General features: G+C 38.1%; 1 protein-coding gene across 1 annotated transcript in view; it reads right to left on the reverse strand.

Annotated features, from left to right (window-relative positions):
• LOC139721239 (sodium/calcium exchanger 3-like) overlaps window positions 1-9262 on the reverse strand; it is a gene marked incomplete at its 5' end in the record, with an annotated part of 88634 nt that extends 79372 nt beyond the window's left edge. The window contains one exon of the mRNA XM_071632561.1: window positions 8543-9262. Coding sequence (XP_071488662.1) covers window positions 8543-9262 — 720 coding nt within the window. The remainder of the gene's footprint in view (window positions 1-8542) is intronic.
• Window positions 9263-13278: the final 4016 nt, after the last annotated feature.

The following is a 13278-nucleotide window of genomic DNA, read 5'->3' on the forward strand; positions in this document are numbered from 1 at the left end:
TGGGTCTAAACATTCTTGGCTCGTGACTTTCTGTAACAGCAGACCTATCACACATGGCTGTTCAATATTGAGGTAGGAGAAATATACTAAAGTGAGAAAGATGACAGTGTGTGTTCTGGACCACTCCTACAATGTTATCCCTCTTATTGTTAAGTCACTGTTGTAGAATGACAGATGCCTGTCAAACTACCCTCACTTCTGAAACCTCCTTGTGAACATCTTTAAAAGTACATCACTTTTTTTTTAATTCCTAAACAACAGATATGCATCAGACCCCATCTGGCGAACACCCAACCAGCACTTTGTTTAAGAGAATTTCTTTCAATTGCATCACCAGAGCCAAGTCATAATTGTCTGCCATTCCGACCATGGACCTAAATTTTTTTGCTAGGTCCACGTTCCGACTCAGTGATAGCAATGTTGTACTACTGTTTGCATTAAACATGCCAAAGTCCTGCTACACCATACTACATGTAGTATTATGATAATTCAAAAAGGTATAAGTTCTATCTTTGTGGCAAATATGGCTTGAATGTGGCTGACTCTTGTTACTGCATTCACTAAAGAGAAACGTATCTTCCACAGATGAATATTGCTTTTCATCAAACTGGTGGCAGCCACTTGATGTGACTTTTTATCAATACCGTGAACCCAAAAATATAACTTTATACAGCTGTAGGTCATTTGGAATAGTGTCCAGCAATGTACCCATCACATGTGTTGTTACTCCTTACTTCACTGAAAAAAACAAAGCAAATCAAAATCAGACAGTGCTATTCCTTGAATATGCATTAAGGTGTGAAACTTCTCTGCTTTTGAACACTTTAGACTGAGATTTGTTTTATGTCTCAAGCACAGTCAAATGGCATGGGAAAGGAAAGTTACAAAATGTATACTCCTGCAGAGCAAATGCACAAAACTCAACGGCTAAATCATTCCAGGGGGATGACAAACCAGGCAAATGTCAACCCATGAGCAAAAGTCAATGTGTTCTCTATCACAAGAGAAGTAGGCAAACTCCGTTTATCTCATCCGACGTAGATAACAACATCATCGCTCAGTGCAGCTCCCTTGAATTTTCCTCGTTCACTTCCTTTGGCGGTCCCTCGTTATTGGGTTTCACATCCCCATGCACAGGTTGTACAGCAGGAGCACCATTACATTGTACATCAAGAAGACCTATTCCAACTAAATATTTCTTCTTCCCTCCCCCCCCCCCCCCCCCCCCCCCCCCCCGGGCATTTGAGCAATGACCCTATACTTTCAAATAAGCCAGTACCCAACCACTTTACTTGCCAGACAGCCAGATTTAGTTGCCTTGCACGAGTGGACAAGTGGGTACACGTATGTAGCATCCCCTCCCGTAAAACATATAGTTTATACTGATGCAAGCTAAATGTCATTACAACAGCCTACCACACCCAATATTTCATTCTCCAAGATACTTTCTTGCATTCCTTGAGAAATAGTTCAGCTCAAATCACTAATATACACTTACTGGTGATGATTGATTATCTCTCAAGTTAGATCCCTTTGTGTCTATGTATTTATATATTTTTTTAAATCTTACTCTGTTCAAAGATGGCACTCAAACTGTGCCCTTTTTCTTCTTATCTTTAAAAGGCTACTTGCAGGTTTACTAAATGATTTCATCTATCCATTGAGTATGATCAATCACTGCAGTAATTAGTTTGCAAGTGGCATTAGATCAGTGAAGATCAGAGTGTGAGTGTATCATGTCACTACTTCACGTCTAGACCTTTATAGCAGAAATCTAAGACATAACAAAGTTTGAGTCTTCTTGTTCCTAATTCAAAATTATGACAGGTGGTATCAGGCACATCACACTCTTAACATAAATGCCCGAAATGTCAAAGATTATGACTACTGTGCTCATTCAATGTAAATAAAAGACACTGGGCATAAAGATATAAAAACGATAGTATCAAAACAATAATCTGCTCTGTACACATACTATCTGATTTGAAAAAAAAAGAAAGAAAACAAAACAAAAAAGACCTGCACTAAACATATTCTTGCAATACAAATATACATGATTACCCAGAAGCAAACTTTGTTCAATTGCATATAAAAGTACCATTTAGTGGTGGCATTTCATACACGTGACACATGGTTAGAAATATCCTACATCAGTACAGTGAAACCCCGTTATAACGAGTTCGGTTATAACGAGGAACCGCTTATAACGAGGTGATCGCTTCGGTCCCGTTTTCCTTTGCATGCAAACCTATGGTAGAACGAATCGGTTATAACGAGTTCGATTATAACGAGATTCCGGTTATAACGAGGACAATTTCGGTGCATCATGATAAAGAAAAACATAAGCAATTTGATCGGATATAACGAGGTTCCATTTCTTGACTAAATTGTCGCTTTCAAATACGCGACAAACGAAACATTGAAAACTAAATTGACGCTATCCACGTCTTTTTCCCGTCTTGCAGAGAGCCGTTCCTTCCATTTTTTTTTTCTTCTAAACCACGCAGCTAGACACAGGAATGCCTTCCCATGTTCCTACTGAATTATTAAACATAATCATTCGATTTTCTTTTTTGCGAGATACGCGTGCGTGATATTAGGTCAGACCACAGCGCAACGAGGAAAAAAAGGATAACGCATTCAAAAACTTTTCATGTAGCGACACTTGTGGCCAAAAATGGACAATTGGAATGCGTGTCAACTCATCATTTAATATCCTTTTCATTTTTAGTTCCGAATTCCAGTTCTTTTGCTGGTTAGCAAATATGAGTGTGGATAATTAAAGCCGAAATAATTAATGAAATCATCGCGATCCCGCCGAGTGACAGTAGCGTACAAATTGTTGAATAACGCATGTTAACCTACTTAATCGGTGTTCAGAAAAAGAAACAAACGCATTTATTTAGTTTGAATAGATCTGGATTTGTTCATTATCATTTGACAAATGATAATTTGAATATGAGTGTGTATGATTAAAGCCGAAATAATTAATGAAATCATCGCGACCCCGCCGGGTAACGGTAGCGTAAAAATAGTTGAATAACGCATGTTAACCTACTTAATCGGTGTTTAGAAAAAGAAACAAACGCATTTATTAGTTTGAATAGATCTGGATTTGTTCATTATCATTTAACAAATGATAATTTAAATATGAGTGTGTATGATTAAAGCTGAAATGATTAGTGAAATCATCGCGATCTCGCCGGGTGACCGTAGCGTAAAAGATAGTTGAATAACGCATGTTAACCTACTTAATCGGTGTTCGGAAATAGAAACAAACGCATTTAACAGTTCAAGAACGGAATCGATGTACAAAACACGAAGAGACTTTCTAAAGAAAATAAAGAACGCATTTTTAATCCCTTCGGGCGCAACGATCATACATTGTATAAAATTACAGCCGAAATGATTCATGAAATTATCGAATTCCCGCTGGGCACTAACAGCGTAAAATACCTCGCAAGTTAACGGTAAACAACGCATGTATGTTACCCTGAAATCATCGCGATCTCGCCAGGTGACAGTAGCGTAAAAAAAAAAAATTTGAATGACACATGTTAACCTAAATCAGAAAAAGAAACCAACGCATTTATTAGTTTGAATAGATCTGGGTTTGTTCATTATTACAATTTTAACACTGCATTTCACAATGAAGATTTTTCTTTCTTTCAGAATGGTCTACCAGGTACAGATTTGCGTAAAAAGGATCACAACCTTCCATATTCAATCCTGCCGCATATTTTTCAAGAACGGATGTACAAAACGCGAAGAGATTTTTGGGAAGAAAATAAAGAACGCATTTTTAATCCCTTCGGGCGCAACGATCATACATTGTACAAGATTACAGCCGAAATGATTCATTAAATCATCGCATTCCCGCTGGGCACAAACAGCGTAAAGACACCTCGCAAGTTACGGTAAACAAGGCCTGTATGTTACTCTATTCGCGCTGGTGCTTAGAAAAACTTAACAAACAAGAATTATTGCAATAAAGATTTAACTCATTTCAGCCCCTAATTTTTCGTCTAATTCACAAATACTTTCCCTTTATTCTCACAAATAATTTCCCTTTATTCTGTCAATAATAATGATCCATGATTGTGTAATAACAACGCAAAGGATGTCCTTAAGTTTCATTAATGGGTATATAATTTCGTGCGTATGTTTTTCTTTGTTTTTGATGCGTACGGATATAACGAGGTACCGGTTATAACGAGGTAATATCGCCGGTCCCACGGACCTCGTTATAACGGGGTTTCACTGTATAAGCAAACCATTCTAAAATGTATTTAATCACTTCCAAAAAGAAAACATGGACACCCCATGGGAACATTTAGCTGGAGAAGCAACACTGATTAAAACGAGGTAGCACATGTATCCCCCTTCTGCAGGAATATTGCTTCTGTGCTCCATGAAGAAAATGAAGAAAGATAAAAGATATGATAACTAAAGGGGTGATATATATCAGACGGCATAGTATTGGTCTGTAAAGAGAATGCACAGAGCTTAGGGATGAAATTTGAACAGAAATCATAGAGCAGAGTGACAGATGGCTACCATGGATTGGAGACGGTGTACGGGGAATACTGGGGAAGAGACGGTCCAACCTTGGGTAGTGTGGAGATGCATTAGCAGGAAGGGTAAGTCCATGAAGAAAGAGGTATCATTCTTTTGCTACATCTAAATTTCATTCTCTGCTTTTGCTTTCCTCCCAGACCACGACAACTTCCTCAATATTTCTCTGAAAATTCCTCAACTGGTCATGTCTTCTCAAGCACGGATAAATATTTTGCTTGTTGACAGACATTTACATTAGGCTGTAGTCCACTGGGGACAGCAGGAGAAGCAGCACAAGACACTTTGCTTCAAACATAGTTCTAAAATGTGAGTTAGGGATAGAAACAACCAATGTACAAATTCTCACTAGTATAATCAATGTTAAGTATTGTTAGATACATATACAAAATGTGAACAATAGTTATAATAAAATCGTTTCTTGAATAAACCATCTACAGTTATGTTTTAGTGAGAAAAATACATGTATCTCCTCATAATTTAGGCTTTATTGCAAATTTTTTATATGGTAGGTTGTTTTGTGCTACAACTGACCTACACAGTGTATGCATCATAAGTGATAACTCAAACATATTTAAAATCACTTCTACCAATGATAAACAGTACCTTTAATTCTAACAGATGTCTACAGAGAATGTTTCACCGCAAAGACAGAGCAGTTTAGATGGAAATCCAAGAAATATTACTCTACAAAATTTTATGAACTGCATTTAGGGAATGAACTGCATTTAGGGAATGAACTTCTGTTGTCTTAAAAGATGAACTGATTAAAGAAAACAATCTACATACATACATGAGCCATACTAAGCAGGCTTATTTGAAAGATTAAATGAGCTGAAAATTTAAAGATGTGTCATATAGAATGTTATATGAACCACTATGGTACAAGTAAAATGAATATGCATTATGACAGACATGCCGCAACCACATGAACATGACAACTCTGTGGAAATTTTATGTGTGATGCTGTACAAGATAATTTACCAGAATCTGGCTTGGCATAATTTTTCTCCCTCTTCATTCAAATTTTTACTGATATTTTATTATTGTTTCAAATTTGCTGAATTTGATTGTTTCCATGCAGATGTGTCCCTTTAACCCTTCTTCTGCTACAGCAAAATTTGTAGTTTCATGTACATGTAGGCCTTTTATGGAATATCTCTAACACAGTTATAAACTTACAATACACAAGTAGCTTCAGGGCCAAACTACAAATACAAGAATGCGGTTCTATTGATTCTAATTCTGTACAGGTGCTCAGCCTGTTTGGAAGGGTATTCAAATTCCTAACCAAAAGAAAATCTTGGACCTGGCCCTATATCATACAAGGCTGTTAGCAACCACAGCCAAGACTTGTAACAAGACCAAACTTTTTTTTCCCCAACAGATATACACAATTCATCTTGCACACCGAAGTTGTTCAATAGAGTGAAAAGACTATTGATCCGGTTGCCCACGAGATGGAGAATGCTGGGTCTGTTTGATCAATGCTTCTACACGTACAGGTACATAGACGCCGCAAATTGATTTTGTTCTGCACATGTAACCTTTACACAATGTCACATTGTTTGTCCGTAGACAACGCTTTATCTGGCCAGATACAATTTACAGGAATATCTTCATGTGGTTGTAGGGAAGACTAGTCCTCTTTTGGTATCAAATGGATTACACTGTATGCACAGCATCAGTGAGAGAATAGCTGTCAAATTCTATCCATGTCTTTTTACATTGAACGCAATACGTCAGTAATGCCCTGTGAGGTGGAAATTTTAACACGGCGTGCTTCAATTCACCTGGATCAACACATTTTAAATTTTATGCTTCTATTAATGAAAGAAGAATGTTAGGATGTTACAATGTTATCATACTTGTAATATGAATGGAAGGTTGAGGACAGATCTATTCCTTTTCTGGGCAATCAGAAAATACAAGTATCATAGGTAATGTATGTACCACCATGCAGTTTCCTGCTGTTTTGAATGTAGATAACTTCTAAAGGGAAATAAGTTAACTTCATCCTGCTCAGCTGGATTTGAATGATATCATCTTTAATGAACACTGTCAGTTGATTCCAGTGGCATGAACTTTGAATTTAAGAACACAGATAGCTGCCACTCAAGATATAACTTAACAGTCTGGTAAATGTTCCATTTTCCTCAGTGAGATTCACCAGCAAGGAAACTTACATGGGGTTAAAAGTCACATTTTCATTCTCATCAATTTTAGTTCATCTAATATGGAACCTTGCTTTGCAATGCATGATCAAGCTGCCTTCGCTCTATCATAGCCACGTATGGGAATATACTGTAAAACATGATATATTCGCGGCATGAAATTTTCGCGAATTGGAGCTGACAGCCTTTTTCGCGGCATGAAATTTTCGCGAATTGCCACTGGCGTTCAATGCATGTAGTGTAGACAAAAACTTTCGCGTGCATTTTAATTTCGCGAATTTTGGCGCCCGCGAAATTAAAATGCACGCGAAAATTTCTCGTTTTACAGTACACAGGCAACAGAGATGGAATTTTGAGACTGGAGTCCTGAATGGGTTAAAGGACAAGTTCACCTTTATAAACATAAGGATTGAGAAAATGCAACAATATTAGTAGAACACATCAGTGAAAGTTTGAGGAAAATTGGACAATCGATGCAGAAGTTATGATTTTTTTAAATTTTTGTGTTGGAACCGCTGGATAAGGAGACTACTACAGCTTGTGAGTCATATGCGTACAACAGTATAAAGAAAATATAAAAGAAAATTCAACATATTTTCATTTTTTTCGCATAATAAAAGAGCACTTGACTTGCCTCTTTCTAAAGGCAGGGGGAATAATATTACCCATAACATTTGTCGGTAACGAGTCAGGGGAATGTGTACTTTTTTCAAAAGATGGAATTTTGTGAAATTCTCTTTATATTTTCCTTATATTGTTGTACGCATGTGACATCTAAGTTATTCATACACTGCAGTAGTCTTCTCATCCAGCGGGTACTGCACAAAAACTTCAAAAATTCATAACTTTTGAACGGATTGTCTGATTTTCCTCAAACTTTCAATGATGTGTTCTACTAATATTGCTACATTCTCTCAATCCTTATGTTTATGAAGGTGAACTTGTCCTTTAATAAATTAAGTTCTCAACCAAGATGATGAAAAAGGTGTTTAGGGGTGCCCTCTGCAGAGTCAAAGGGGCCTCAGAGGTCTCTCTCTCTTTTCTCTCAGCACCCTGTAAAACCATAACATCATCTGTGCATCTGTGGTTTGGGATTTTGGTTGTCATGTTGCCTCCACCTCCACCCTGATCCCATCTCATGCTTCCCTCCCCCCACCCACCCCCTCCCCCCCCCCTCCCATCAACTACACAACTTGAGGAGCATATCTTCTGACAGCTAGCACAATCTGCTGATACAGTATGACAATATACACACTCAACTTGCTGCAGAGAGACATTATGTATGTGTACAAGTATGGATGAGTATTCATGTGCTGTGTCCTGACAGGTGACTTGCATGATTGTACAATGTCCTAATAAACACAAGGCACAGCCACAAGAAAGAAGAATCATTAGTTTCTGCATCACATTAACCTGTTGAGGATGGACTGATTTTGCTACAACACAAATTTCCCATAGACACATGCCTGGGTATACATTGTACTTGGGACTCATCCTCAAAGGGTTAAGAAATCAACTTCTCCAAAACTATCCCTGTTGGGGTGTGTGTGAATGGGCCTTGTGTCATGTGAAAGGAAATATCTTGACATTATTGAATACACCTTGAAGATCATTCAGCTCATCCACACAACCACATCAAGATCATCAAAGTCTTAAATGGCATCCAAGAAATGGAGCCATGAATGCATCTTTTCAAAGATGTCTTCTGACTCTCCAATTATGACGGTACAAGTCTAAAGCTAAATTAGTCAGTTCACAATTTTGACAAATCAGAAAAGAGAAAATGTACTTACCAAACTACTTTCACAGTTGGGATCATTTCCAACAGATGGTCCCCTCTTACACCACCACCCACAGTCTTGACAATATGCTGTAAAAACAAGGATGGGTAGAAACGCCAATGTGACCCATGCCTCCCATAGTTCTACAACTCCTCTCGAGCTCCAGAGCACAACAATTAGAATCCATACATAGGCAAATATTGACCATACTGTTGTTAAAATGAACACGCCAAATTCCTTGATGCGTTTGATGTCCGGTGAGGGGACGCTGACCACACACACCGCCGTGATAATCATCAGGTTGAACGCCCCGCTGCCGATGATCGTGAAAGTTCCGAGGCTGTCCTTCCTGTCGGGCGTGTCCGTGATGGTGAGCAGCGTTTCCACGGTGCTGAGGAGGATCTCCGGCGCACTGCTTCCCAGCGCCATGAGCGTGAGGTTGGCCACCGTTTCGTTCCACACAAGCACCTCCTTCTTGACTTGCACTTTCCTCTCGGGGTCATACTTGATGATTGTCTTCTGTTTGCTGGTGATCACCTCTATACTGCACATGAAGATGTCACTGATGATGGCGATCCCTATGAAGATGTAAAACATGGCGATGAAGTAGAGGATGCCCCGCAACCATGCAGGCCACAGGTTCTCGGCCGGCAGCAGGATCCAGCTTTCACACGGCGTGCTGTTGACGGGGACCAGCTCCACAATGTAGCCATTGCTGTAGTTGTTGTAGTACCGCTCATACTCCGTCATTGTGCTAGATGGCTGTCCTGGACATTGGTCAAGATCCTCCTCGGGTAAACATGGCCAGCTACAGGCAAGAGATTAATCTAGAGGAAAAGTCAGAGAAAAATAAGAGTTAGCTCTCTTTTTTCTTTTTCTTTTTTGTAATCAATGACTTATTTGTGGTCTAAAGCACCGGATGTCACTGACTGTACTCAGTGACTATTTGCCTCTTGTGAAACCACTCAGAACTTCCACTGAATATGTAACACTACAAGCAGACAATGAAGAATAGTATGATTCAGAAATTCATGTTTTCTGCATGATTAATTACACTATTAATATATATGTGTGTTTGCGCAGGGACCCCACTGAGAAACATGTATCAGACAATGCTTTTCACACAATGAGTTTCATTGTGCTGTACGGAGAATGACACAAGCTGTTGATCACGTAAACTATAGGGAAAGCACCCAAAGTTTTCTACATGTTTTGGATCATACATTTTGTATGTGCATTTAAACTGGTAGAGGAAATAGGACTTCCCTTGAAACAATAGTACCTCCATGATAAAGATAGTACTATTACCCGTAAAACCATACACATGTCAATGACAGGACAAAGTATTCTTCCTTTTTCTACCTGAAAGAGAATTCAAATACAACTCACACAATTCACGTACAACTGTACCAGTATTTGTATTTCACAGCTTTGGCAAATTGCTAGTATTAACTAATTGCCAAAGAAAGAAAATTCAAGAATGTGTTTTCTTAACTTTTACAATCATTACCACATTATCTGTTTTATAGAAAAACATCCAAACTCAACTGCTTCTCTAGATCAGGGTGTTTTTTTTTCAGAATTTCAAAAACATGTTGAATGCTTCCACTTCAGTTAGAGTTAGAATTCTAATCAAATGAAAAACATGTTGACCTAAACATTTTAGTCTGTACATGTATGGATTCATTCATATTCTTAAAACATAACAATTTTGACAAGCATCTCAAGGGATAAAAATGAATTCTTAGAGGCATTTCTTGCCAGGACAGACAGTGGTGATCCACATGATGCTATGGCTGGTCAAAGATATATTAAAATCCATCTCAGCTAGGTATGTATTTTGAAAAATAGTAATTCTGCTGCAAGAATTACACCCTCTGATCACCAAGATAGACTAAGGGTGTGTTAAACTACACGTACTCCTTTTTGGCAAAGAATCACATTTTTAAAATAACTTTCATGGAGATACATGTACGTGGATGGGCAGTTGAACAATGCAAAGCTGTTTTGATTATGGGGTTGGAAAAGCATTTTTGAAACACACACAAAAAAAGTGCAACCACATACTGTATACAATGTACGTGTTTGAGCCAGAAACATACTACACATGTATGTATTTCTGTGGAGATGATAAACGAAGAGTCATTTTGAAACTATCTCAAGCTTGGACCTACTAACATCAACACTGCCAACAACACATCTCTGCTCCTCAGGTCAAACTGTGGAGTAAAGCTGCTCAGTGACAAGGTCTCCCTCTCTCCTCACCATAGAGATGATACATGTAAATGCATCAACTTGAGAAATGCCCTCCGTTTTTATAAAGCCCCTTGCAAACGTTTTGATGCTAGGTATTGACACATGCTTCAAACATGGGAAAGATGATAAATGCAGCCTTAATCAGCTCAGAATGTGGGAATATTTTTTTTTTTGACAGAACACTGTAACATCTCTCTTTTAGGGCAGGATGTATAGTCTTCATGAGTAGTAAGTTTCAAACACATGTGCAATGATCAAATAATTTGCAGGTTGTCCTTTTTTTCTCTTTCTCTAATTTTGCTTTTTGTTGACTGCTAGGACATCTGAGACTGAGAGAAAGGAAAAAAAAGAAGGTTTCTAACTGAGGAAGGAATTCTAGTCACGTGCGTCAGACAATCCCGTCCCATCTTCGCCTTTGGCAGACATGAATCAGACTAACTAGGCCCCTGTGGTAATCAAATCTGGGCATTATAAGCCGTGTGCTTGCTCTTCCGTAGTTACCCCCTCCATGGCTTTACATTCCTAGCTTGCTTGGAGTCCTTACAGAATGATTACATGCCTACCTGATCTTACAAATATCCCTTTTGAGATGGAAAGAGGGGAAAAACATCTTTGTCTTGAAATAACAAAAAACACTGACCAAAAGCATGAAAAATAAAGGAAGGCAAACATGGTATTGTTGATCTATGCGTTGCCATGGCAATACCTTCTGGTGTTTGTTGTTAGTCATGTTATCTTTTAAAAGGTGTGGACGCATTAGCAGTAATTGCTGCTGCTAGGTAACTTTGGAGCGAAGTGAACTGACTGAAATCAACCTTCAAGCATATTGTTCTCAGAGAGGGTGCTTTTTTTGTCTATTGTCAGTAAAGTTGATAAATGGTCATATCATGACTAGTATATCATGTCTAGTCTTTTTTCTTTCCCCTCTCCTCCCCTCTCCTCCCCTCTCCTCCCCCCTCTCTCTCCCTCCTCTCTCTCTTTCTTCCTAGTCTTTTCTTCATTGTCAATGCACAACAATCATGTGAATGCTTTTTCATTTTTATACATCTGCAATCTAATCTGAAATTAAGAAGCTACAATGTGTTCACTTATCGGCTGTCTGAGCTAAACTAGCATATGTTTGACTTTTTGTTATTTGCTCTTCATACAAGCAGAAGCAGATATGTATACTCTTGTTGATGCATTTTTCAAGTAAGTAGTGAAGCTAATGGCTTTTATCAATCTAGAATATTCTTTACTGATGGATCGTCTGATCCTTGACTATAGAATTTAGAAGAGTGGATAGACCCCCCCCCCCCCCCCCCCCTCTCTCTGGCTCTCTGACTAGATCGCTCATGAAAGCAATACGAGAAGCTGATATGCATTAATGTCTTAATCAAGTTTGACTTCTCACGATGTAACCAGTGCAATCTTTCCTGTCATTGTTTATATCATCACTATGGTGATGATGGCATGCAACCTGACTCCCCTAATCAAATAAGGGTCCACGGATATGGGCATGAGCTCATTAGCGGCGCAGGTCTCCCCCGTTGTTCATCTAGCACTTTAGTCTCATCACACCTACAAATGAACTAAATCACTGCGCCGCAGCAACGTCACAAGCTATTCTCACACATGTCCAATGTGTCAATGACTGGTACAGTAGATGGAAGCTTAGAGCAAAATAATTTCAAATTTCAAACAAAGAGAAAAACACAAAACAAAAAAATAATTTAAAGATGATAAATAAGAGAATAAAAGCCCACTCTGCACATCCCTGTTACAATCGTACACTACTTTGCTATTTCCCTTCTTATGATAAATTAGTCTATAATAGAATATATCAAAATTGATTACTAACATTTGTGGCATATTTGTAATCTAAAAGCTGCACAATCAGTACAGTACAACACCACTGTTTATTTTTTATAACATAAAAGAACACATCTCAAATAAAGTATACATCATAATTCATTTCACTCTTTAATAAAGTAGACCATCTACATACCATGTGACTTCAATCCAAACAAAATAGTGACTTTTTTGCTGAAAACGATGGTTTGAGATTATTGTCATCTGTTATTTCACTTCTTCAAAACAGATCTCAATGGACATAATCACAATCCGATAAACTTTAATTTTTTTTTTTAACAGGTACATAATACCTAATGAAAAGATCATGTACTTCACTTCATTGCATTTTTGCAGCTCTTGCTTCAAAAGCTACACCACAGCCAAATGCATCAAACTGTATGTATGGTACAAATGTACGTATGTATATGCTTTATGTATGTTTCATTGCAATTACACCTAAAATTAAACGATTGTGAAATCATTCAATTTTCATATTTTCATTATTTTAAAAATCAAAAAAGACATGTCAGTGACAACCATTATATCATGCAAATTGGATGAAATCATGACATCATTATAGCTTACAAGTCCCATGACCCATGCACAAATCTCACAAAATTTCCTCCCTTTTTTTTTGGGGGGGGGGGGGGGACTCAGTT

This window comes from Diadema antillarum, unplaced genomic scaffold (genome assembly GCF_040938485.1).
Source record: "Diadema antillarum isolate AM-2024a unplaced genomic scaffold, OU_Dant_1.0 scf00000140, whole genome shotgun sequence".
Lineage (NCBI taxonomy): Eukaryota > Metazoa > Echinodermata > Echinoidea > Diadematoida > Diadematidae > Diadema > Diadema antillarum.